Here is a 23,499-nt window from a genome sequence, read left to right as displayed (position 1 = left end):
GATGATCTTGGTGGCATTAAGTTAATGGTTCTTGAGATGCAGCAGGAGTTCTTCATCTGATTCAGATGAAATAATGAAATTAGGAAAGTTCAGGCAGAAGAAAATACCTATTTCTGTGGATACTCATCACTGACTGATGAATGTTAACTTGTACAAATAAACCACAATAGAATCATTTTTTAAAATAATGGGGAGGCTCTGTTTGGATTCCAATCTAAGGCTGCTGTAAGCTCATGTTTTCTTTCAAGAAGAGGAATCTGGGGTGTTCAGAGCCTGGCTGAAGTGCACGTAGTTCCTGTGTTATCTCCTCAAGCTTGTGCAGAAGGTGCGGAGATATCTCCACATTCTCGGAGATAATTCCTTGTAAAAACAGATAAAACCACCCCAAAACTCTCCCTCCCGTTTATCTCTTCTGGCTGGGCTGCCTGTGCTAAGCACTGCTTTGCTCCCTCCTCCCCGCAGGCTGCTCCAGGTGCTCTGCACAAGGACAAACCTCTGCCGATCCCCCCCACGCTCCGGGACCTGCCCCCGCCGCCGCCCCCGGACCGCCCGCACGCCCTGGGCCCCGAGAGCCGCCCGCAGCGCCGGCCCCTGCCCTGCACCCCGGGCGACTGTCCCAGCAGGGACAAGCCACCCCCGCTGCCCTCCAACCGCCAGGGCGAGCCCTGGCCAGGCAGGCCCATGCCCAAGGCGCCGGCGGAGCCCTGGGCTGGCAGGGAGCTGTCCAACCGGCACTCGCTGCCCTTCTCGCTGCCCTCGCAGGGGGAGGCCCGGGCTGAGAGCCTCCGGCTGGGCAGCACGCTCAGCCTGGACAGCCCCGCGGTGAGTAGCTCTGGGGCAACCTGGCAGGGGTCATCTGGGAGAAAAGGAACCTTCTTCTCATACTGAGGAGTGGGGTTTTGTCATGGGAGAGATGGAAAGATGTGGGAACTCAGCACATCACTCCTGATGTCCAGAGCCACCGAGAGAACCCCTGGGGGGCTCAGGGGCCTTGGAATGTTGCCAAAAGCACTTGGTGGATGGATTTTGATCCATCTGGGGATGTGCCACCGATGTATGAGGAGATGGAACCTGTGGGAATCACTCAGGTGTGAATGGTGAAGGGAAAACATAATTATAGGGTAAATTACAGATTTTGGGGTTTTTGTACAGGGGGGTTATGGAGACAAGATGGAGGAAACAAAGCATGTCACAAGACTCTTCTTTCTTCTCCTTGTCGTCCATCTTCTAGTGTGGTGTTGGTACTTGGGGATTGGTCTGGGGGGAGAGTGTATCCGGTGAGGGGAGTGATAGGTATTGGGGATAAAAAGTAAATCTGATATCCGTAGTTTTTGTTATAAAAGATGTGCCCGCCTTGGGGGTGGCCAGAGTGCCTTTGACTGCTGTGCTGGTCAGATCCCAGTCGGGCAGAGAAGGGACTTTATAGATAAGAAACAATAAACAATTCTAAAGACTGAAAAACCCAGAGTCCAGACTCATCTTTTAAGACACAGCCTGCCAGAACCATCCTAAGCGTGTGTGAGAGCAGAGACAAACAGCCGAACCCCATAGGAAGAAGCTGGTGTATTCCAGGCAAGGGAGGTGCTTTAATTCCTTTTGGGAATAAAGTTGAAATCCCAATTGCCTGATCATTGATCACCTTTCATTGTTCACCCTCCAGTGCTGAAAAGCTGAGAATGTTTTCTGTTGTTCTCTTGTCAAGGACATATTTTATGAAAAATCTTTTTGCTAAGATCTTGTCTAAGATGAGAGTCCTCAGAAATAAAATGTAAACAATAATTATCTGCTGCTGTGGAATGCAACAGGTGTATCTTTGATTAGTCTCATGTGGTTGTTTTTAATTAATAGCTAATCACAGTCCAGCTGTCTCAGGCTCTCCAGTCAGTCACAAGATTTTATTATCATTTTATTCTTTTCTTTGCTAGCTGTCTGATGAAATTCTTTCTTCTATTCTTTAGTATAGTTTTAATATATCAATGTTTTAAAATATAATGTATATCATAAAATAAGAAGTCAACCTTCTGGAATATGGAGTCAAGATTCTCATCTTTCCCTAGTCCTGAGACCCCTGCAGACACCACATTCTCTGAAAAATTCTGATTTACTCTGCTGGCTTTTCAGCCCTGAGAAAACCACCACATCAGCTGTGTGACGTTTGACTGGATAAAATCTGAGTTCAGTTTGGGTCTGTTCACCTGCAGGACACTGTTACCAACTTTGTAAAAGAAATTGCAGGCAGTTTTGTTTTCCTCGATTCTATTTCCTTAATTTTTCCTTCTAGTGCTTCCAGCTTTCTAAAATTGAAAGCAGCACATTTTTAGCCAGATTTTCTAAGAAAATGGCACGTGCACAGTTGTCATCCTGTCTCCAGTTGTGTGTGCTTGTCTGCATCCTTTTCCTCCTGGCTCCCATTTTGGCCTTTTCAGCTGAATTGAAACCTCAGAACGTGAAGTTCTTCCTGCAGGAAAGCCCCTGCAGTGTCCCCACTGAGGGAAAGCTGTCAGAGAATTCCTAAATTTCTGAGGTGTCAGTAAATTCTGTGGAAGAAATGAGGATGCTTCATTCCCACAGAGGCTGTTGAAGGAGTGGCTTTGCAGCCACACTGGGCCTTGCATTGTTTCTGATGCCTGGTTTGGAATTTTGTCTTCCAGAGCTCCAACAGTGGTCCAGCAGCAACCTCAGAGTGTGAACACCCCAAAATCAAACCCTCCTCATCTGCCAATGCCATCTACTCCTTAGCTGCCAGGTCTGTTGGGATTTTTTATGCCTTACAGAGTGGGAATTGCAGGGTGCCAGGAACAGAACTGGCACAACTCTTCCAGTCTGAATTTAAACTCTGGTAGGTTCAAAACACAATTTAGAGAAAGCGGCTGAAATCAAAGAGCTGTGGGGAGTGCTGGGAGTTCCCCTGGGCTGTGGCAATAGGAATCAGGCTCCAGTTGCCATCAGCTCTGTAATAAATTCACTTTTGAGTGGGGCTTTGTGTGATATAAATGTGTATGATATTGTCATTCCTTTTTGCATCATGACCTTGTGGGCTGCAAACTGAAAACCAAATTATTTCTTTAGACAGACTTGCTGTGAGGTGACTGTGGATTTTAAAGGACACCTTGGTATTAATTAGATTTGGTGTAAATGTTTTATATCTTGTTTCTCCTGCCTCCAGACCACTGCCTGTACCAAAACTGCCTCCTGGGGAGCAGTCTGAGAGTGATGAGGACACTGAATACATGTCACCATCCTCTCTGCCTGTGGTGCCTCCAGGTCCTGCTGTGCAAAAACCAGAGCTCAAAATGCCTTTGGAAATGACTCAGAGTTTACGGTGAGATTCTGGCTGGTTTTGCACTTCCTCCTCCCAGCTCTGGGACAGCACATTTGGGACATCAGGGTGGGAATTTTGCTTGCTCAGATTTCTGAATTCCCCTGGTGATATTCACCAGATCTTGACTAAAATAGCAATAAAGGAAATGTGACCACTGCTCTTTGCAGAGTCCTTGCACAGTATTAAAGGACTCAGATATCCCCTTCCTTCCCACTCTCTCTGCCAAGAACCTTTTGAGAGCAGAAACCATTGAAATTCAAAACTCTTACTAAAATCTAATTTTTGGTGGTATCAGTTTTGGTGGTATCATTTTAACTCTTTTAAGCTGAGCTGCTGTACAGCAATAAACATTAGTAGAGTATTTTCTAGAACAAATATTTCACAGAGCAGTAGTGATTTCACCTTTAAACAAGAAGCTGTGCACAAACTCTGTCACAGAGACAGGGTGGAGGTGGTGGCCACTGTCACCTGTGTGATGGGGAATGTCTTCTCTCCCTCAGAGTTTTGGACTGTGACCAGCAGCCCGAGGGCTCCATGTATGAAGCAATGTACAACATTCACTCCCAAGCAGAATCCTCTGCTTTCGAGGCTGTCAGCACTTCTGGTGAGTGGGTGTGCTAAAGAACAGCTGAGGAACTGGGCTACAATGAATTGCTCCCAGTGGAACAGCATTTTAGGCTGAATTCAAGGAATTACATTTGGTTTTGTTGTTAAAATAGCTGGGATGCATGTGGAAATAGGAGTCTGTGCATGCACACTGAATCTATCAAGTATTTTTAACCTAATCACAGAGTCACAGAATGATGAGGTTGGAAGAGACCTCTAAGGCCATCCAGTCCAAGCTGTGTCCTGACACCTCAACCAGACTGTAGCACCAAGGGCCATGTCCAGTCTTTGTTTAAACACATCCAGAGATGGTGACTCCACCACCTCCCTGGGAAGAACATTCCAGTGCTTTGATTTTCCCTTCTGGAAAGAGCTGCCATTAATTGTGAGGTTTTAACAGCAAAACTTTAGTTCTGTGTCCTGTCAGTGTTTGGCAAATGGGGGAGTGGAGTCTGCCTTGAGACACAGCTCAGCCCCAGAGCTCAGAAGGTGCCTCCTCTTGCAGATGAAGGGAGCCTGGCAGCAGCCAGTGCCAGCAATGGCCCTGAGGAGTCAGAGAATGAAGAGGATGGCTACGATGTCCCCAAGGCACCGCTGCCCGTGGCCATCGCCCGCCGCACGCTGTCTGATATCTCCAATGCCACCCCTGCCTTCAGCCGAATGTCCTTGGAAAATGACCCTGTCACAGGTCAGAGAGCTCTCCTCCCTCTTCTTGGGGCTGCTGCCTGGCTCTGCATCTTTGAAACTTGTGTGACTCACTGAAGATTTCGGGTGTAAGGTGTAAAATCTGGTTTATGAGGCAGAATTGGTTCTTAAGTATTTTGTTTGATTTGTTTTAGCTTTTGTTTGATTTGTAATTTGGAATGTGCTGCCTTGGTCATTTAATCCCCGAGCTTGCAAATCACACTGGAATCTCAGTTACGAAAAGCTTTTTTTCAGCTTTAAGTATATTCCTTAAAGCACTGTTTCCTACAGAGCACAGACTGTGTTTGTACCATGGTGAACTGGGGTGTGAAACAGGATTTCCCATCCCTGGAAGTGCCCAAAGCCAGGCTGGATTTGGGGTTGAAGCCCCCTGAGATGGTGGAAGGTGTCCCTGCCCATGGCAGGGGGTGAAGGAACTTTGAGGTCCCTTCCAACCCAGCCCATTCAGGGGTTGTGTCCCTGTGCCAAGGGGAAGTTGCAGGGCTGGCCTGGCAGGGTTTGTGGCACTGCCAGTGCCTGCAGATGGCACAAGAGTTCTGCACACAGCTCCTGATGCTCTGAGCTCCTCTGAGCAGGGACCAGTGGCTCAGCAAGGTCAGCTTTTTATCCCTTGGGAATAGAGGACAGTGTGTCCTTCTGGCTGCAAGGCACATTCTCTGAGGGAAAAACTAAAGCCTCCAAGAGCCTTTCTGAATAATGATTGACTTATTCCCTGCTCTGCAGCTCTTAAGGAAGCTCTGAAACTCTTCCTGTTGGGGGTTTTCAGTCTGAATGTGCTGGTGATTTGCCAAGGAGGAGGAATGAGTTTCTTGTTCCTTCTGGAAGCAGGACCTCCTGTACCCAGGACCCCTTCCCCCAGGGAGTCTTCTCTTTTCCTGCTTCACCATTCCACTTCCCTGACCCTCTTTAGCACAGAGAAGAGTTTCCTAGTGCAGAAAAGTTATTTTTGCCCCCACTCCCTTTTTCACTTTTTAAATCTGTCCCTGTGTCTGTAGAATTTGGCTGAAAGGGATAAAAAAGAAACAGAACAAATCCCAGCCCCCCTCCCAGATGAAGTACTGAGTTTAATCATTGACACTGTTTCTACAGCCCTGAAATAACACTGCTGTTGTCCTGCTGTAGGGCTAGGAAAATGGAAAATGTGGAAAATGCTGATTGTTACTGCTGTGGGAAGCAAGGCACTGGTGCAGGCAAGCCTGACTGCTGTGGGATTCTTCTTGGCAGATTTATACTCTCAGGAGCTGGACCCTGCAGTTTTAATTAATGATTTACCAAAATAACTGTCTTAGCAGTTGTCCTTTCAGACTGACCCATGGTCTCTGAAACTTGATCCAGCTCAAGCTGAAACAGCAATTCCAGAAGGCAGTTTGGAGCAGAGGAGGGGGCAGGCCTTCTTCTCACATGCACAAAAAGCTTTTTATGTGTGAGAAACTTGAATTCTGAGGATGAGGGAGCTGGACTGAGCTGTGGTCGGTGAGGAAGCTTCAGGGAATCTGGTTCCTGAAGAGCCTTCTCTGTCTCGGGGCTTTTGGTGCAAGTTTTTCAGAAAGGCCCCACAATGCTGCTTCTCTGAGCAAGCTGCAGTGCTCACTCTTAGAAAGGGATTGTGTGGACGTGATTTGTCTGTTGTACTCCAGTTCTGCTGCCAGAAAACACTGTGGAGTGCCCTGAGGACTTTTTCCAGGAGACAAATAAATCTTTCTTTAAGGTGATGTCAAACATTCGTGTAGAAGAGTTTCCTGTGATTGGCAAGAAATGCTTTCTGCAGTGCTACAGGAGGTTAAAACTCAGAAATAGTCAGATGCTGGATGAGCACTTCAAACAATGTGTTTTTTCCTTGGAGAGTTTGGTGACTTGTTTGGTTTATTGGCTGTTATTTCCTCTTCCCAGCAGTGCATGGTGTGGCTGCAGGGCAGTGTCACATCAGAATGACTCAGGGAAAAGCAGAGCAGGCTGAGCTTTATTGATCTGCCATTAGGCAGGGAGAGCTTCAGCAGAGGAAGAGGAGAACGTAATTCAGTTGCTGACCCTTCAGAGAGCATAATTCAGTTGCTGAAGCAATTGTGGTGGCTGAGTTGGGACTGAGTTTGTGCCCACAGAGATGAGGGAGCAGCCTCTGGACAGTCTGACTCTGGAAGGAAATGGGATGCCTGGTGCATTGAATATTCACTCTGTCATTTTTTCTGATTCTAAGGCTGATATCTCAGCTCTGCTTACACACATAGATCCTGTGCCATTTTTTATGTGGTTTTATCTTACTAAATGAGCCTGATGAGCCTTGCTAATTAAAAAAAACCTCCCCAGCTGTTTTTGCACACAGGTGGGGAAGCTGAGCAGCTTGGGAAGGAGAATAAAAGGGCTGGAGAAAGCAGCAGAGCTCAGTGACAGCTTTTTGAAGTGCCATTTATCTCCCTGCTGTCATCTCAGCTCCGTTCCAAACAAAATTTCCACATCTTTCTGTTGAAGTGATGCACTTGTTTCTCCTCACAGGTTTTTCAGACGGCTCCCAGGTCCCCGAGCGGCCGCCAAAGCCGCTGCCCCGGAGGATGAACTCGGAGCGGAAAGCCGGGAGCTGCCAAGCAGGAGGAGCCAGCAGCGGGGCCAGCTCCTCCCTGCACCTCTCCAGTGAGATTGAGAACCTCATGAGCCAAGGCTACTCATATCAGGACATTCAGAAAGCTCTGGTCATTGCACATAACAATATTGAGATGGCCAAGAATATTCTGCGGGAGTTCGTGTCCATCTCCTCCCCGGCGCACGTGGCCACATAGCACACGCCACCTCCACACCTGAGCTGCTGTGGACCAACTGCCTGGGCAGCTGCTGCCCAGCTGTGCACCAAAGGGGAAGGGGGTTCCTTTAGAGACTTCGTGCTGAGGTCAGTCCTGCCTCTTTAAGAGAATCAGTTATCAGGTTTTCGTGGTTCCAGATTTCAAAGCAGTGGGATGGAGCGGAGCGGTGTTTTATACAGTGTATGTCTTGGAGTCCTTTACCCCTACCTCTTGTCTGAGAGAACAGATTTATTTCCAGGGTGTTGGTAGAGAAAGGTGTTGTGACAAGGGATCCCCGAGCCGATGCCCTGGAGGCTGGGGGGGAGTTGTTTTGTGCTGTGAATTTTAAGTGGATGCTCAGAGAAACAAAGTCTCGAGGTCGGTGTGGTGTGTCCTGTGGTTCATGGTACTAGGTTTGGATCTGTTCGCTGCTGTGTGTCTGGCTCAGGCTTTTTAGAGATGCTGGGAGGTCACTTTCTGCTGGGAATTTATAGGAGACCTTGGAAGAATCCTTTGATTGCTTCCTGTTGGCCGTGGTGTGTCCCTCTTTCCTGTAATAATAGCAGTTATTGCTTCTGATTCCAGTCCTCCCTTGCTGCCTGGAGATAGCAGGGTGAGCTTCTGTCAGGGATTTGGATCCTGGCAGTTGGATTTCTCTTGTGTGTGTGTGCTCTTGCACTGGCAGCACCAGATTCCAGCAGCTGGAGGAGTTTGGAGTGGCTTTGAGGGGTGGGAGAGGGGACAAAGAATTTGAGCAAGAGCAAAGAGCAGGGGCTGCTGCTTCTCCTCTCTTGGCCTTGGAGCATTTTGTGCTTCAGTGCTCAGACTTGATTTGTGGCCCTGCTGGACTGGAGCAGCCGTCACTGGACACTCCCATTGCTCTTCCCTAGGAATGTTGCACCTGGTGAATAAGATGTTTTATTTATCTTCATTGCATGGTGGCTGTTGCAGACTAGTGGCCTTCACACACATTCCTCCAGAGAGCTTTTGCAGGAGCCATCGTCGTGCCAGGGTGTTTTGTGGAATTGGTAGATGCAGCTGATGTGTTTGTTGGAATTTCACCTGCTTTGCAGTCCCAGAAGTGCAGCAGTTCTCTGCATGGCTGTCCAAACAACATGGGGACTCCTTTCCATTTCCATTTCTCTAAGGTATTGCCAGGTCTAGTGTTAAAACAGACCTGGGGGAAAAAAAATCTGTATTTGTGAAGTGATCACATGGTTTTAAAGGTCAGAACTCAGCTGTTGCATTGGAAAAACCTGACTTGCCTACTCAGCTACTTAACTCTGTTCATATTAGAGGAGTGGATGGTTCCTTTGGAGAAGATTTAGATCCAGGAGGCACAGACAGATCACAGCCTGTCAGCCTGAGAGGCTCTTGGCCTTTGGAGCATGTCCAGCATTATTTGCATCTCCCTGAGGTCAGCAGAGGTCACTGGGCTAAGGGCTGCAGCTTGGAATATTGCTGGAGTGATTCTGGCACTCGGGTGCAGTCTGGCCTTTTGAGGAATCCAGGGGCTGGGCCAGATGGCTGCAGTGGCAGAGAGGCCTTCCTGAGTGTTAGCAGAGCAGAAAGTGGATTTTAATTCAAGTTGAGGTTTCTCTCTAGCCCTACAGCCTTGTGAATTGCTGCAGTGGCTTCCAGGCAGGCTGAAGTGTCTCTTCTCTCCTCTCTGTAGTGGAGAAAACTCTCAGACAGCTTGGGGAGATCTCCTGCCACGCTCCCTGAGCCCAGCCTTGGCTGGTTTGGGGTCAGGGCTGGCACTTGCCAGGTCAGGCAGTGGGCAGGGTGCTCTGCAGGGCACAGGGCTCAGTGCCTGGGGGAAGAAGGAGGGGAGGAAGAGCTGCTCTTCCTCCTGTGTCCCCAGTGCAGCTGCCAGGGGTGCAGCCCTGCTCCCTGTGGGATGGGTGGGAGCTCTGCAGGAGCAAGGCCAGCACTGGTGCTGCTGAGGCAGGAGCAGGGCACAGCTCTGGCTGTTGTGTCACACTGGGGAGCCTGAGCAGCCAAACAGTCCCTTGTCCTGGAGATCCGGGTGCAAACCCTTTAGTGAGGGCTCTGTTTCCCTCTTTTCCACACTCCCACTGGGCTCTGTGTTGGTTTGGAGCCGTTTGGTGTCTGTCCTGCTGTGTGAGCTCACTGAGTCTCCTGCTGTGGCTGAGCCAGGCTGACCCCAGCCAGCTCCAAAGCCTTAACTCTTGTCCTGCCCAGCGTGTGTGGCACCAGTGATTCCCTGTCCCCTTCAAGCCCCTCAGGGCAGGCTGGCTGTAGTTTCCATGAAATCCTGCTTGGCAGAGCTGTTCCAGGCCTGTCTTTGGGGTCTGTGTGCCAAGAGATGTTCCTGTGGGTGTTGTTCTGGGTATTAGAGATTAGAGAGAGCAATCTTTGTGGCATGTATCGCTGATTTCTCTGCATGTGTCCTTTCTGTGCACTTGTTTATGTCTCAAACTGATTTAAGAAACTTAAGTCTTGCCTTTTCTTCCTTAGACACGTTAAGAATTTGCTGATTCCACTGAGAGCAGCAGAGTCCTGGCCATGTCTTGTGGCTGTGTTCTGCCAGCTTGATCCAGGCACTGCCCAGTGGATTTTTCTTGTTCTTTCTAAGCCCAAGATTGATTGCTCTTCTTTCCCTTCACCTCCCTCTTCTTTATTCTTAAGAAAATTACCTTTCTGATGCTACTTTAAAAAGGAAAAACAACCCAGATGTCTAGTGCCTTTCTTAAGGGGATGCTGCGTGGCCAGGCTGGATCTGAGAATCCACCCCCCTCGGGGGAAACGAGCAGAGCTGGACAAGCAGCCCCCAACTGCTTTGGGGAGGGTGAAAAGGAGGAGCAGGAGAGACAGGCAGTGCTCACTTGGACTCTGACACTGTGGTTTGTAGCATTTCAGCCGTGGAGCTTCTGTGTCTGGACTGGTGCTGTGCCGAGCTCGGGGCCAGGTCAGGATCGTGGGATGGGGTAAAAAGTGCTGGAGCTGTCCTGGAGCTGTCCCCAAAAGGAGCAGGAAACACTCCCAAAGGAGTGGGGATCACTCCCAGAGGAGTGGGGATCACTCCCAGCAGGAGTGGGGATCACTCCCAAAGAGTGGGGATCACTCCCAGCAGGAGTGGGGATCACTCCCAGCAGGAGCAGGAGCTGTGGGAAGCAGGAGCTGCCCTCCTGAGCAGGATCCAGGTGTGATTTCCTGTGTCCAGAGCCGAGCAGGAATCCCAAACCTTCCCCTTTTTTTGTGCATGTCCTTGCCCCAGCCCTCCCCAGGACCTCCTGTACCAGACTGGTGACATTTCTGTAGCTCCTCCTGAGGCAGGCTCCTTGCTGTAAATGTGGTTTGATTGGTTGCTTTGTTGGGTTTTTGTTTGTTTTATTTTTTTTTTCAGTTAAGCAAGAAAAAATGCAACTCCCAGGGCGCCTTCTCCGAGGTGCCACTTTAAAGATTAGTGGGGAATAAGGACATTTATTTTTAAAGTTCCTCCTAAAAATCTTTTTTGTTTGAAATTCCCAGTGGAGGAAGAACTGCTGTTACTTTTGTTCTTTCTCACGGATGACAAATACCAATTTGTAAAATATCAGTGTTAAAAAATGTTGAGATTTTCACGAGATATTTTAAAAAAAAAAAGTATAATAGTGTCATTAATATAAAATTATAATAGCAGTATTTAATCCTTTCAGATCTGTAAAGAATAAGGAAAAACAGAAGGTAAATATTCTTACAGAGAGTAGCTGAGCTTTAAGGTTCACTTGGTTTAAAGTCCTCATTTTGTTTGCAGATGCATTGTTAATGTTTAGAGGTTATACTAATGTTATTTATTAATTGTTTCCATCCTTGTATGCTGCCCACTAAGAGCTTCTTTGTTTGGGATTTCATTCACCTGTGTCAGTAAGAAAGAAAACAAAACAAAGTTTTATTTTTAAATAAAATTTCCTTTGTTGTAGCAGATGGTGTGTGTGTGGTGGTGCTTCTGTAAGTGCAGAAAAAAGAAAATTTTAGGATTTCAATCTCCTGGATCCTTTGCAGACTGACTTGGGAGTTATTTTATAATTATCACCACGATTATCTGTTAAATTCAAATTTATATTCTGGGCACCGACAGAGGCCAGGAAAGATTTATATGAAGTTTATAGTAATTAAATATACTCTGAGAGAATCAAGGAATAAAGGCTCCAATCCATCAGGACCAAGAAGAACATGAAGTTACCACCCAGGAGGAGAATCCAAGGGAATATTCTGCAGACTTTTAAAGTTATTGCATGGAAATTATAGAAATAAATAAATATCTCACACAACTCTAGAGTTACATGTATATGAATGACAATTCTAGATTAGAGTTATTAGAATGTATTATTAGTAAATACAGGAGAATAATGATCTATATTTGACTCCATTAATTGAATAGTCACTGATATCCACTCCTATCTATCAATATATGAATATTTGACATATAAAGTAGATATCATAAACCCAGGTTCTGCCACACTCCAGCTGGTCCAGGGGACACCAGCTGGGGACACAGGGGGACACTCAGACAGGTCAGGGAGTGCCTGGGGCCGTGGGGCACAACTGGACTTGGGAAAATCCTCTCACAGAGCCCAGTGAGGGGTGAAGTGTAGAGATGAGATTACCTGAGGTCATTTGAGGCTCTGTTCGGGGTTACTTGAGGTCATTGGGGTCGTCTGAGGTCATTTGAGGTCCTGATCGGGGTTACTTTAGGTCATTGGGGTCAACCGAGGTCACGATCGGTGTTACTTCAGGTCATAGGGGTCATTTGAGGTCACAGGGGTTACTTGAGGTCATTTGAGCATTTTTGGATTTTCCAGGGGTTACTTTAGGTCATTCCAGACCCTGCTCGGGGTTACTTTAGGTCATTTGAGGACCCTGATCGGGGTTACTTGAGGTCATTGGGGTCGTCTGAGGTCACGATCGGGGTTACTTGAGGTCATTGGGGTCGTTCGAGGTCATTTGAGGTCCTGTTTGGGGTTACTTTAGGTCATAGGGGTTACTTTGGGTCGTTTGAGTCCCCAGTAATTATTCAAGGGCTCAGATGAGGACACAGGAATTAATTCTTATGAGTTGGGGGCAAAGGAGAAGGGACACTTTGGTGTCACCTATCACTTGCCCTCTGCCCTCTCAGGGTAATGACACGGGGTGATTTTATTAGCTTTATTAATATTTTTTTATTAATTAGCAGTGTTAGTTTATTAGTGTTTGTTATCATCTCCTATATGCATTAGTATCTACAGTATTGGTATTAGCTATTAATTAAACTATCAATAAATTCTAATAGTAAATTCTATTTACAATGTTATTTTTGAGAGCCAGTGCTATAATCACCTATTGCAGCCTAAAACTAGGATTATTTATTATTTTTTATGTTTTTATTATTATTAGAATGGAGAGATTTATCAGCATTGATAGCAATGAGTGTATTTTTAGCAGCCACAGGGGCAGAAATGGATCCTGTTGAAGCCTCCATGGGATTATGGAATTCCCTTCCCACCCTTCTGCCTGTGGGAACAAACTCCACCACTCAGCTTTCAATCCGTACTTTATTTTCACATATATAAAAAAAAACCTTGCAAGTATCAGACAACCAAAAAAAAAAAAAAAAAGAGAAATAAAACTCCTGGAAATGTACACACAATCCAACAAAAATATATATATAAACCAAAGCTTTTGCTCGGACACCACGGGTAGCAGTGGGGACATGGGGACAGCTCCCCTCAGTCAGGGCTGGGACAGCCAGGGGACGGAGCCTTGTGGCCAGCAGAGCTCAGAGGAGGGGGGTGAGAGGCAGGAGGGGCTGATCCCTCTGGGATGAGGCAGGGGAGGCTGGCACAGAAGCTCGTGGAAGGTTCTTGCCCTTCTCCTCTCCTCCCCGTGGGGCAGAGGTGGCAGCGAAGCACAGAGAGGAGTTTGACCTGGGGCTGGCAATGGCTGAGCACAAAAAAACCCTGAGACGTCACTGACTGGCCCTGTCCAATGTTGAATTGAAGCCTGTGGGACCTCTGGGTCCAAACCAAATTCAGAGGGGAGAGAGAGCCCTGCCCCTCGGATCAGCACAGCTCCAAACCAGACACCCTCCAGCCTTTTTGGGATTGTCACCCCTTCCTTGCTCTGCCAGGTCCTCTCCTCCTGGGGGGTCACAGCACCGCTGGGATAAACTGACCCAGGAACACTTCAAAGACAAAGCAAAGCACTCAAACCCTCTTAGAAGCTGCCAACACCTCTCTAACAAACCCCCCTTCCCCTCCTCTCTCCTCCAACCTGCACCACCACAGTAAGGTGCCTCAGACATCCCAAAAACTGAATTTCACCAGCCTCTCTGAGCAAGGTCAGGGTAAAAAAGAATGGATCAAAACCTTCCCACAACATGTACAGAACAGATTACCTGAAAGAGCCTCACATCCTTCCACCAAGTAGGGATTAATGGGGTACAATTCTTCCTAATATTGCTGTGGCTTCTCTGGAGTAGTAAAGCGAGTCCAGCTTTGCTGCTAAGGCAACACCTGCGAGCCCAGGGCTGAGGTAATGGCCAGGTGAGTCAGGGAGGTGTCCCCAGCACGGTGACACTCGGCTGGTCGCTGGCCGTGCTCCCCAGGGGCTGGAGCAGGGGTGGGAGAAGGCAATCCAAGAGCAGGAAAGGTTTGAAGGAAGAAAGCACTTAGTAGGTTTCCTCTCTAGTTCCTCAGATCGATGTATTTCTCGCTCTTCAGTTCCACCAGAACGAAAGGGAGAGAGAAAACACACGGTTAGGGAGGAACACAAACCCAGCCCTCTGCTGCAGGGCTGGCAGTGGCACACACAGGGGGTTGGGGACAGCTGGGGCACCCCAGGGTGGCGCTCACCCCGAGGGGAGGGGAGTGTCAGCTGTGCAGAGCCAGGCAGGGGCTCTCTCCTGGCCCAAGGCAAATAAAGCCACAGTGGGCTCAGGGCTGCATGTTGTGGCTGGCATGGACAGTGGTGCCCAGCAGTGACACTGTGAAAAGCTGCTCCATCCCAGGTGAGGGGAGCACACATGTCCCAAAAGACTCAACCCAAGATCTCTGGCTTAGAGGAATCATCCCTGCAGCCTCTGCTCTGACTTCTGGCCAGACATCTTTCTATTTTAGCTCCTCCTCCCCTGGGGAGCCTGGCTGCTGCTCCACAGAAGGAGGCAGAGCCAAGCAGGGCACTGCCACGAGCAGAGCTTTGTCACCTCCCAGAACTGTCCCCTCCCCTCCCTCCCACAGCCCCCCCAGCGCTGCTGATGGACGATGGAGGCCCGTGCAGGGTGGGCAGTGCCGGAGGAGGGGAGCAAAGCTTTACCTGGGTGCAGCCCCGTCCCCGAGCTGCGCCCGCAGCCCCGCAGCGGCCCCGGGCGGTGCCGAGCTCGCTCCTACCTGGTCAGCTGAAGCTCTCTTCTCGCCGTTGGCGCCCTGCAGGAGCCCCGCCTCTTCGGAAAGTTTATCTGACTTAACTTCAACTACAATCTTGTCTTTACGAGCCTCTGGCTTTGTGCTAGGGGAGGGAGGTGACAGTTTTTGAGACGCGTTGGCGATACCCAGGAGGGCGCGTGGCTGGCCGAGCCCTGGGGCTCCATCTCAGGGGACCAGAGCACTGGGTCAAAGAGATTCCAGCTCACAGAAAGCTTTGGACTGCCCAGGGAGGGGGCCCTTGGCTGCTCTACCACTCTGCTGTCTCCTCCCTGCACAGCAGTGCCCTGTGGGAAGCTGGAAAAGCCGCCAAGCCCCCGAGGCCGCGCTCCTGCCCGAGCAGGGAGAGCTGGAGCGGTGGGATGGGATGGGATGGGAAGCATGAGTGATATCAGGCACCCCCAGCCCCACAGGCCCCTGGGGGATAGGTGGCAGTGCTTACATGTCCTGCTTCCCAGCACGGCCACATGGGATCTTGCCTTTCTTGTGCAGGAAGTAGATGACAGCGCCCAGCACAGCCACCACCAGGATGGCCACGATGATGGCCACGATGATCACCCCTTGGCTCTCTGCTGTTGACTTTTGATCTAAACAAAACAGGGAGAGGAAGAAATTAATGCCTGTCCCACTGTGACCCCCTCCAGCTTCCCCTCTGTGTCAGGAAAGGGCCCCTCCTCCCAAAACAGCTCCAGTGCTTCCCCAGCTGCCCACAGGATGCAGATTTCAGTACAGAAATGCTCCACTGGGGCAGTTTCTGTAGGAACACAGAAATTCTGCTCTGGTCTGCCATGCCCCATGTGCCACAGGAGGGTGGATAACAGGAATTCCTGCAAGGCACCAGGCCAATCCACTCTGCTTCCTTGCCCAGCAGGTTTGGGCTGCAAGAAGCTGCACTTGGTGGCCTTGCTGAGGACAAGCAGGAGGCTTTCCCTGGCTGGAGACAGAGCCTCAGCCTCCTGCCTGGCCTGGCAGGGAGAGGAGCAGCAAGAGAAGCAGTGCAGAGCCAGCAGCCAAGCTCCCTCCCCAGGCTAGAGGTGAGCATAACCCATGTCCTGATGGACACCAGCAGCAGACTGACCTTTCCTGATGGAATCATCTGGAAGAGCAGGAAGGGAGGGAAAGACACCGAGCTCAGCCCCCCCAGGGCAGCACGGCACAGCCGGTGCCTGGGGCAGGGGGGACTGACACTGCTGGGGGGCTCTGGGACAGAAAGCAGGGCCTGACACTCACCCACCACCAGCTGGATGTGCTTCTCACTGACACCCAGACTGTTGGACACCCGGCACATGGCTCCTGCCCGCAGCAGGTCGTGGCTCACCCGCACCGTCAGGTTGCTGGCGATGTGCTGGTTGTCCACGTACTCGTGAGCCTGGGCAGGGCAGGCAGGGCAGGGTTCAGTGCCTGGGCAGCCCCTCAGACATGCCAGGCTGGCCCCTCTGAGCTCTCACCGTGCCGTTGATGCTCCACTGGACCGTGGGCGGGGGGAAGGCGATGGCCTTGCAGGTCAGGTTGATCACCTCGTCATGGCGCACGTACAGCGGGGAGCTGATGGCCACAATCCGTGGCTTCCCTGGGGGCAGGCAGGGGACATCAGCACCCACAGCTCCCAGGGGATGGGTACAGGACAGGCAGGGGTCACCCAGCACCCACAGCTCCCAGGGGACGGGTACAGGGCAGGCAGGGGTCACCCAGCACCCACAGCTCCCAGGGGATGGGTACAGGACAGGCAGGGGTCACCCAGCACCCACAGCTCCCAGGGGACGGCTACAGGGCAGGCAGGGGTCACTCTGCACCCAGGGGTCACTCTGCACCCAGGCCAGGTCTTACCCTCGACAGCCACGGACACCTTCTTGCTCTGCTCCAGCCCTGGCACGCTCGGGGCCATCACCTTGCAGCTGAAGGTGTTGGACTTTTCGAAGGTGAGGTTGCTCAGGAAGAGCTGGTTCCCTTCCACCAGTTTCTTGCCCTGTTGGGAAGGAATGTCCCCAGCAATGAGCCCTCTGTGCCCACGTCCCAGAGGGGTTCAGCCCTCCCACACACAGCGAGGGAGCCTGCAAGCACAGGACCTCCCTGCAGTCCTGGCCAGGAGGTGACAATATTGGGGTGGACAATGCAGGTCCATGAAAGAGGGAATCCTTCCCCTGGCATCTCAGGAGAGATGGAGCTAGATCCTGACTCTGCCTGATCTGCTGCAAAGCCCAGGCTGAGCCTGAGCACGACAGAACTGGGATCATAACTGACCTTGTCATCCTTCCACTGGTATTTCAGGCCCACAGGGCTGTGGGCATCGCAGCTCAGCGTCACACTGTCCCCTTCACGAAGAGTCGAGGACGGCTCCATCTTCACATGGACCCCTTCAATGTCTAGGAGAGGGATGGAGACCAGGGCAGGGTGAACAGGAGGGACAAAACACCCACCACGAGGTCCACAGGGTCCATTCCCCTCTCTCTTACAGTTCACAACAAGATCCACATCCTCCTCGATCTGTGACATATCGTCCAGGTCCAGGGACTGGCACCTGTAGGTGCCATTGTTGGTCTTGTTCACATCGTGCAGCCTCAGGACCCCGCTGTCATCTGCCAGCGATGTCAGATCCTGCCACTCGTCCAGCTGCAGACAGTGGGCACAAAGCAGAGTCCTTAGCCCCACACAGGCCCCCTCCCACCCAGCCACTGCGTCCCCTCCAGGCAGGGGACAAGGAGCAACCAGGAGATGTTTGCCAAGGGAGAGATGCCCTGGTCCCCTCCAGCCTCACATTTTTCTTAAAGAAGCTGAAGACAGGTTGTGGGTTCCCATCAGCCTCGCAGACCAGTGTCACATTGTCCCCTTCCTTCACCAGCATCGAGGATGGCATCACCTTCAGCTTCAAGTTCTCAGAGGGGTCTGGGGGCAGGGATGGGCAGAGTCAGTGCCCAGCCCCTTTGCAGGGCACCAGAGCAGCCCCCCCCAGCCCCAGACTCACAGAAGACGTTGACCTTGACCGCCTGCGAGTCCAGGGCCCGCAGGTGTCCCCCCTGCCAGTAGTGCACGGTGCAGTGGAACTGGGACTGGCTGTCCTGGCGCGTGACCAGCGCGTACAGTGTGCTGCTCACCGTGAACAGCCCGCTCGACTCGCGCGTCAGCGTCGACGGCATCATCACCTCTGCGGGGACACGGCCACACGGGAGGGCTCGTCACAGACAGAGCTTAGAGAACATCTCTTTCGTTAGGATGTTTTTTCTCTTGGGAAGCTGAGGAGTTTCAGCTTCTCTATGTTTTGCTGCTTTGAAATCTGGAGAATTGTTTACCCAGCACGTGAAATTGTTCTTACTTGATGACCAATGACAGCCATCTGTGTCGAGGCTGTGAGCAGCCACAAGATTTTATTATCATTCTTATCTTTTCCTTGCTAGTTTTCTAATGAAATCTTTTATTCTTTTAGAATAGTTTTAATATATCATTTCCTTATAATATATATCACAAAATAATAAATCATAGAGTCAAGATTCTCATCTCTTCCCTCATCCAAGGACCCCTGTGAACACCACCACATTGACTCCCTGGGGTTCTCTGGCTGCCAGCCAGCCCTCAGCCCCTCTGCCGAGCTGGCTGCCCATCCCCACCCGACTCACGGTTGTCCTGGGCGTACAGCTGCTTCCCGTTCTTGTGCCACGTGATGTTGGGAGATGGGAAACTGTTTTTGCTCACGCACTTGGCAATCTGTGGTGGCAGAGACAGTCGTGAGCACAGGTCAGGGTTAGCAGGCAGCCTCCCCGTCCCCTGGGTGCAGCCTCTCCTCACCTCTGGGATTTCAGTGCTGTGCACAGAGATGCCTCCTGAGTAGGGCTCAATCTCAGGGGTCGTGGGGACCTCTGGAAAGAGAAGCCACCCCACAAATGTTAGGAGGGATGGGTCAGGATGGGATTCCTCTAGCCCCCAGAGCAGCTGCCCAAGGGTGCTGCCCTCCCGTGTCACTCACTGTAGACACGGAGCTCGGTGCTGTTCTCGCCCACGCCGTAGCTGCCAGCTCCAACCTGGCACACGAAGGTCTTGGGGTCCTGCAGTGTCACTGCACTGATGGACAGGGCCTTGTCCTCCCCCAGTGACAGACGCTTCTTGTAGTCCGTGTCGTCCTCCAGGACCCCGCTGGCCGTGACGTGGTACAGCCTCACCTGCTTGTTGCTGCGGTCCACCTGCAAGGTGAGGGGCCAGGCTGGGCTGGGCAGCCCGGCAGGAAGCCCTGGGCTGGTGGTCACCCCAGCCCAGCAGCCAGAGCTGCTCTCCCAGGGCAGCACTCACGTAGAACCAGTCGATGTAGGTGTAGGAAGCATTCTCAGGGATGTAGAAGTTGCACTCGATCCTGGCTGTGCCTCCCACCTCCACTTCCACCACGGGTGGCATGGAGATCTCCAGCTTGCTGGCTGCAGCTGTGGGACAGAATTTGCTGTTAGGAGCAGGAAGAATGGGGAATAATGGGCTGTCCAAGCACAGCCTGTCCCCATCTCCATCCCCCAAAAGTTGTGGGGCAGAGCCATGCCTTGTGCTCTATACACTGTGTGCAAGCCAGCAGGAGTGACAGCCAGGCCCTCACTGCCACACTGCCTCCAGCATCCACAGTGCCCACGGGCTCAGGCCAGCGATCCTGTACCCAAAGGGGGGACATGGCATGTCGTGCCCCCACCAGCTGTGTCCCCAGGACACCATTGGGAGGCAGCACATCCCCAGCCACCACAGCCTTGGCATTCCCAGGTCCCTCCACAAGCTCGGACCCTGCCAGCCTGGCAGGAACACAGCAGTCAAAGCATCCATCCCTGCAGCATTCCCAAGGCTTCACCTGGCTGCTGCTCTTCTCCCTGCCCAGCTCTGCCCACCCATGGCATGGGGCCCCTCCCTGTACCCCACCTTCCTCCCAGCCCAGCCGCCCACAGCAGTAATGGAGCTGCTGGCCCTGCTCCAGGGAGGATGGGAAAGGTAATGGCTATTGATCCAGGACAGGGCACGGAGCAGCTTCCCAAGGGATTGGGAGCAGAGCAGCCCCAGCCGGGCGGAGCAGAGACAAGGGCGGCACCGCAGCAGGGCTGGGAGCGTGCTGCCACCATCCCTGCCAAAGCAAAGGGGGGTCTGCACGCCCTGGGCTGGCACATGGCCCTGCAGGGGGGACAACAGCCTGTCCCCAAGCAACAGAGCCAGCCCAGGTATGGGAGCTGGGGACAAGAGGCTTGGAGGAAGCAGCTGTGTCAACATCTCCCTTGATAGCGCCCGCTCTGTAACAGCCACCGCTGGGGCGACTTCAAAGGGCAGCGCCGTGCCCACAAAATGCTCTTTGTTTGGAGTGGGTATGTGGTGGCACAAAGCCAAAACACAGCCAGGAGCCCTTGTGCCACAGCAAAGGCCCCAACTCGCAGGACCAGCCCCCTCAGAACTCCCCAGCACACAGGGTTTGGCCCATCCCCGGGATGAGAAATCACGGCACAGCAAAGAAGGTGCTGGAAAAACAGGTGAAAGTCCCAGAGATAAGCACGCAGCAGGGACAGGAAACTGGCTGAGAATACAAAGGAAAAGATAACTTTGCACAGGAGGCAGCTGCCCACCTGTACAGCCACGACCTGGCTGCCTGCTGCAGGAGGGCACCTGCACAACTGGGCAAGCCTGGGGCTGGGGTGTGTGCCCGCTGACCCCACGCTGCCTCCCCTGAGCCCTGGCACTCTGGATTGCAGGCAGCCAGGCCAGACTTTGCCTCTCCATCATTTTCAGCCCTTCGGCAAGGGCCTCAGGCAGAGCCAGCCCCTGGGAGAGGAGCTGGCCCTCCCCCTGACCCGCTCGGCATGAGAGCCCTCAACCAGGCAGCGGAGCAACCGAAACCATGAGCTCAGAGCTGGAGAATGGCTGGCATCCGGGGCTGGCATGAGGATCGCAGCCCTCCCAGCCATCCACTGCCCTTGAGGAGGCTGACACGGTCGCTGCAGCCCCCACCCCGCCTGGAAGGAGGGCTCACTGCTCCCCACCTCCTCCAGGACAGGCTGGAAGAGGGACACAAGGGGACACTCACAAGGTCCCCCACAACCCTGGCGACACAAGGCTCGTTTCTACAGCTCCAAGACCTTTTGCTATGTGCGTGGGCAGGCTAAAGAGGCGCTGGGCACAGCCAGCCTGGCACAGCAGGCTCCCGGGGCTTGGCGATCCTCCCTTGTGCCCAGCGCAGCTGCAGGTTCGGTGATGGAACCTGGGCACATCCATCAGCCACGCGTGGAGCAGCCCAGCTGCAGCACCGAGCTCCATCCAGCCCAAGTGCCTGGCACAGCTCCAGCCGGAGACCTCGAGATCTGGGGAGGGCGTCTGCAGGGAGCGAGCAGGGAAGGAAGGAGAGCCCCCGTGCCTTTTCCATCTGGCTGGCGGACAGCCGGCCGGCAGCCAGAGCTCCACAAGAACAAAGATTTGCTTTTAGAGCTGGGGAAGGGGGTGGGGAGCAGCACAGTCCCTCGCCAGCCTCCTGCAGAGCCGAGGTGTGCGGCGAGAAGGCGAGAAGTGCGGCTGCGTTGGCGGCACGCAGCCCCCGGCCCGGAGCAAGAGAAGAGAGAGGCACCGCAGGGCTCTGGAGCCGCACATGGGATGCCTGAGGCTTCCGTGGGTTTCTGTTCCCCTCTCAGGAAAACCAGCTGCGGCCAGATCCTGCCTGATGCAGGCACAGCCACACATGCTACCCTCCTATTCCTTCAGAAAGCTGCACAGATCCACCAGCCAGGGTGCCCCAAAAAAAGCATCACCCACACCCTGTCTTCTTCTCAGAAAGAAGAAAGACGGTGCAGAGTCCCAGCCCCGCAGGAAGCAGCACCACCAGCAGCGCCCAACACCTCCTCACACCAACAGCCTCCGCCCAGCCCGCACCCTGCCCGGGATGGGGACGGAGCCAGGGCTCTGCTGCAGCGGGGACCAGCCCCTGGCACCCCAAAACAATCCCACCACCCTGTCAGGACCCTGTCATGTGCACCTGGAGAGGCAAAGCTCTCAACCCCACCCCGCAGCTGGGTGACAGCATGCAGACACTTCTCTAACAGCCAGACCGCGGGGCACAAAGGGATGGGATGGCTCAGGCAGCCCCGGGGTGGGCTCAGCCCCCCGTTCCAGCAGCGCTGGCTGGCCTGGAAAAGTCTTGGCCGTGGCCCCTTGTGCTTCTGGGAAGCATCAAGCCTTTCACGTGTCTGGGCTTCCAAATACACCGACGCCGCCAACCATTGAGAGACTCCTGGCTCGGCACACGGGCTGTGGGAAGGGGATCCCGGCACGGGACGGGGGTGGGAGCAGCCTGCTCTAGACTCCGCTCTGAGCCTGACTTTGGCTCCAACACCTCGGCCTGCGCAGGTTCCCAGCGCCGGGGCCACCTCCGCAGCTCAGCGGGGCAGGGAGCAGCCAGCGCACCGGGACCGCTCCCGGGTCCCGGAGAGCGGGGCAGGGCAGAGCAGGAAGCGCAGCCACCCCCCGAGGGTGAAAATGGACTGGAAAGTGGATAAAAAAAGAAAGGACGAAAAAAGCCAAGAGAAACAAAGAGCTCAGGGGAAAACTCCTTAGAAGGAAAGGGGTGGATGCTTCCTAACAACAACCAGCTCACCCCGGTGCGCGCTGAACGCACGTGGGTCACCCCTCAACCTGCGCTGCGCTGGGGGGGCTGCAGAGGGGCCCCGAGAGCGGGACGGGACACGCAGACCCGCCCCACCGCGGATCGTGGGGCCGTCCGGGCGGGGACACACGCTGGGAAGGGCCGATCCCACCTGGGCTGCCCCGACCCCGCGATCCGAGCATTCCCGGAGCCGCGCCAGGCACCGCCCGAGGGGCGCAGCGCTCCCGGCTGCCGGCGCCGGCCCCGCCGCGGCTCTGCAGGGACACCCCTCCGGCTGCCACCTCGGGGAGCTACACAGCGGCAAAGTCCAGCCCTGCACCCCCGCTGCAGCCCGGTGTCCCTCGGGGCAAAGGACATCCCCGCCAGGGCTCCGAGGGACGCCGCGCCCCGGGGCGCTCCGCAGGTGCGCGCGTCCGCCCGCCCCGCAGCGCCCGCCCCGGCCCCGCAGCGCCCGGCCCTTCCCGCAGCCACTCACCGCAGCAGAGCAGGAGGCAGAAGCCCCAGCCCAGGGCGAGCCCCGCAGGCCGACTCCCCCCAGCCATGCCAGCCGCCGGCCGCCCGAGACTGAGCGGGGCCGCGGGCTGACGTCAGGAGGAGGAGGAGGAGAGGAGGAGGAGGAGGAAGGCGCGGTGCCTGCCCACAGCCCGCAGCCGCTTATCACCCCCAGCAGCAGCCGGGCGGGCGCCGTCGCCTCCCAGCCCCGCAGCGCGATGTCCGGTCCCGCACGGCCGCGGGCAGCGCTCGGGCCGGCCCCCAGCCCAGCCCAGCCCGGCTCGGCTCGGCCCGGCTCAGGCCCCGCCCCGCTCGGACCTGCCCCAGCTGCGCCGGAGGGGCTCGCAGACCTGCCAGCTCCTGCCTGTCCGGGCGTGCACGGGCTGAGCAGGCAGACAGCCGGGCGCTGGAGGTGGAATCACTCACAGACCCAGAGGAGGGGGCTGAGGCGTGGGATGTGTTTTTCTGAGTGTTTGTGGAATGCCGGCGACGAGACAGTCCCTGAGAGTCCGATGTGCAGGTAGCAGCGGCGATAATCAGAAGTGACCTAGTGCCCTGCTCAGCCCCAGCCCCACACTGCCCTAAATCCCGGCCACAGCCCGGGGA

The 23,499-nt window shown here is 53.7% G+C and overlaps 2 protein-coding genes across 5 annotated transcripts in view; one reads left to right on the top strand and one right to left on the bottom strand.

The window, feature by feature from the left end:
• The window catches only part of CBL (Cbl proto-oncogene), a 35,990-nt gene extending 24,656 nt beyond the window's left edge, over positions 1-11,334 (top strand). The window contains exons 11-16 of the mRNA XM_050983463.1: positions 463-822; positions 2,652-2,746; positions 3,167-3,322; positions 3,823-3,926; positions 4,434-4,616; positions 7,124-11,334. Coding sequence (XP_050839420.1) covers positions 463-822; positions 2,652-2,746; positions 3,167-3,322; positions 3,823-3,926; positions 4,434-4,616; positions 7,124-7,404 — 1,179 coding nt within the window. The 3' untranslated portion in view covers positions 7,405-11,334. The remainder of the gene's footprint in view (positions 1-462; positions 823-2,651; positions 2,747-3,166; positions 3,323-3,822; positions 3,927-4,433; positions 4,617-7,123) is intronic.
• Positions 11,335-12,922: 1,588 nt separating this feature from the next.
• MCAM (melanoma cell adhesion molecule) lies at positions 12,923-23,122 on the bottom strand. Of its 4 annotated transcripts, XM_030232955.2 has the most exons (16): positions 22,877-23,119; positions 19,086-19,213; positions 18,766-18,979; positions 18,588-18,658; positions 18,419-18,506; positions 17,770-17,949; positions 17,563-17,690; positions 17,261-17,417; positions 17,049-17,170; positions 16,635-16,773; positions 16,256-16,377; positions 16,038-16,176; positions 15,886-15,903; positions 15,250-15,394; positions 14,775-14,892; positions 12,923-14,102 (listed from the first exon to the last, which is right to left on the bottom strand). In XM_030232955.2, exons 1-16 carry the CDS (start codon positions 22,941-22,943, stop codon positions 14,073-14,075), a joined length of 1,866 nt encoding a protein of 621 aa, XP_030088815.2. In that variant the 5' UTR covers positions 22,944-23,119; the 3' UTR covers positions 12,923-14,072. The 4 variants fall into 4 exon arrangements, with proteins under 4 accessions (XP_030088815.2, XP_030088817.2, XP_030088816.2 ...); XM_030232957.2 differs by lacking the exon at positions 14,775-14,892 and having other exon boundaries at positions 22,877-23,122; XM_030232956.2 differs by lacking the exon at positions 15,886-15,903 and having other exon boundaries at positions 22,877-23,115.
• Between the last annotated feature and the right edge of the window lie 377 nt (positions 23,123-23,499).

The sequence above is a fragment of the Serinus canaria genome, chromosome 24 (genome assembly GCF_022539315.1).
Source record: "Serinus canaria isolate serCan28SL12 chromosome 24, serCan2020, whole genome shotgun sequence".
Lineage (NCBI taxonomy): Eukaryota > Metazoa > Chordata > Aves > Passeriformes > Fringillidae > Serinus > Serinus canaria.
This window is presented reverse-complemented; position numbering and strand designations above follow the sequence as displayed.

Bases quoted from the DNA above. Each gene is read 5' to 3' on its own strand.
- MCAM (XM_030232955.2), bottom strand. From the start codon at position 22,943: ATGGCTGGGGGGAGTCGGCCTGCGGGGCTCGCCCTGGGCTGGGGCTTC. The intron at 18,659-18,765 runs GTGAGTGACACG...TTCTCTTTCCAG, and splicing joins CACCGAGCTCCGTGTCTACA to AGGTCCCCACGACCCCTGAG. The intron at 16,378-16,634 runs GTAAGACCTGGC...GCCTGCCCCCAG, and splicing joins GGTGTCCGTGGCTGTCGAGG to GGAAGCCACGGATTGTGGCC.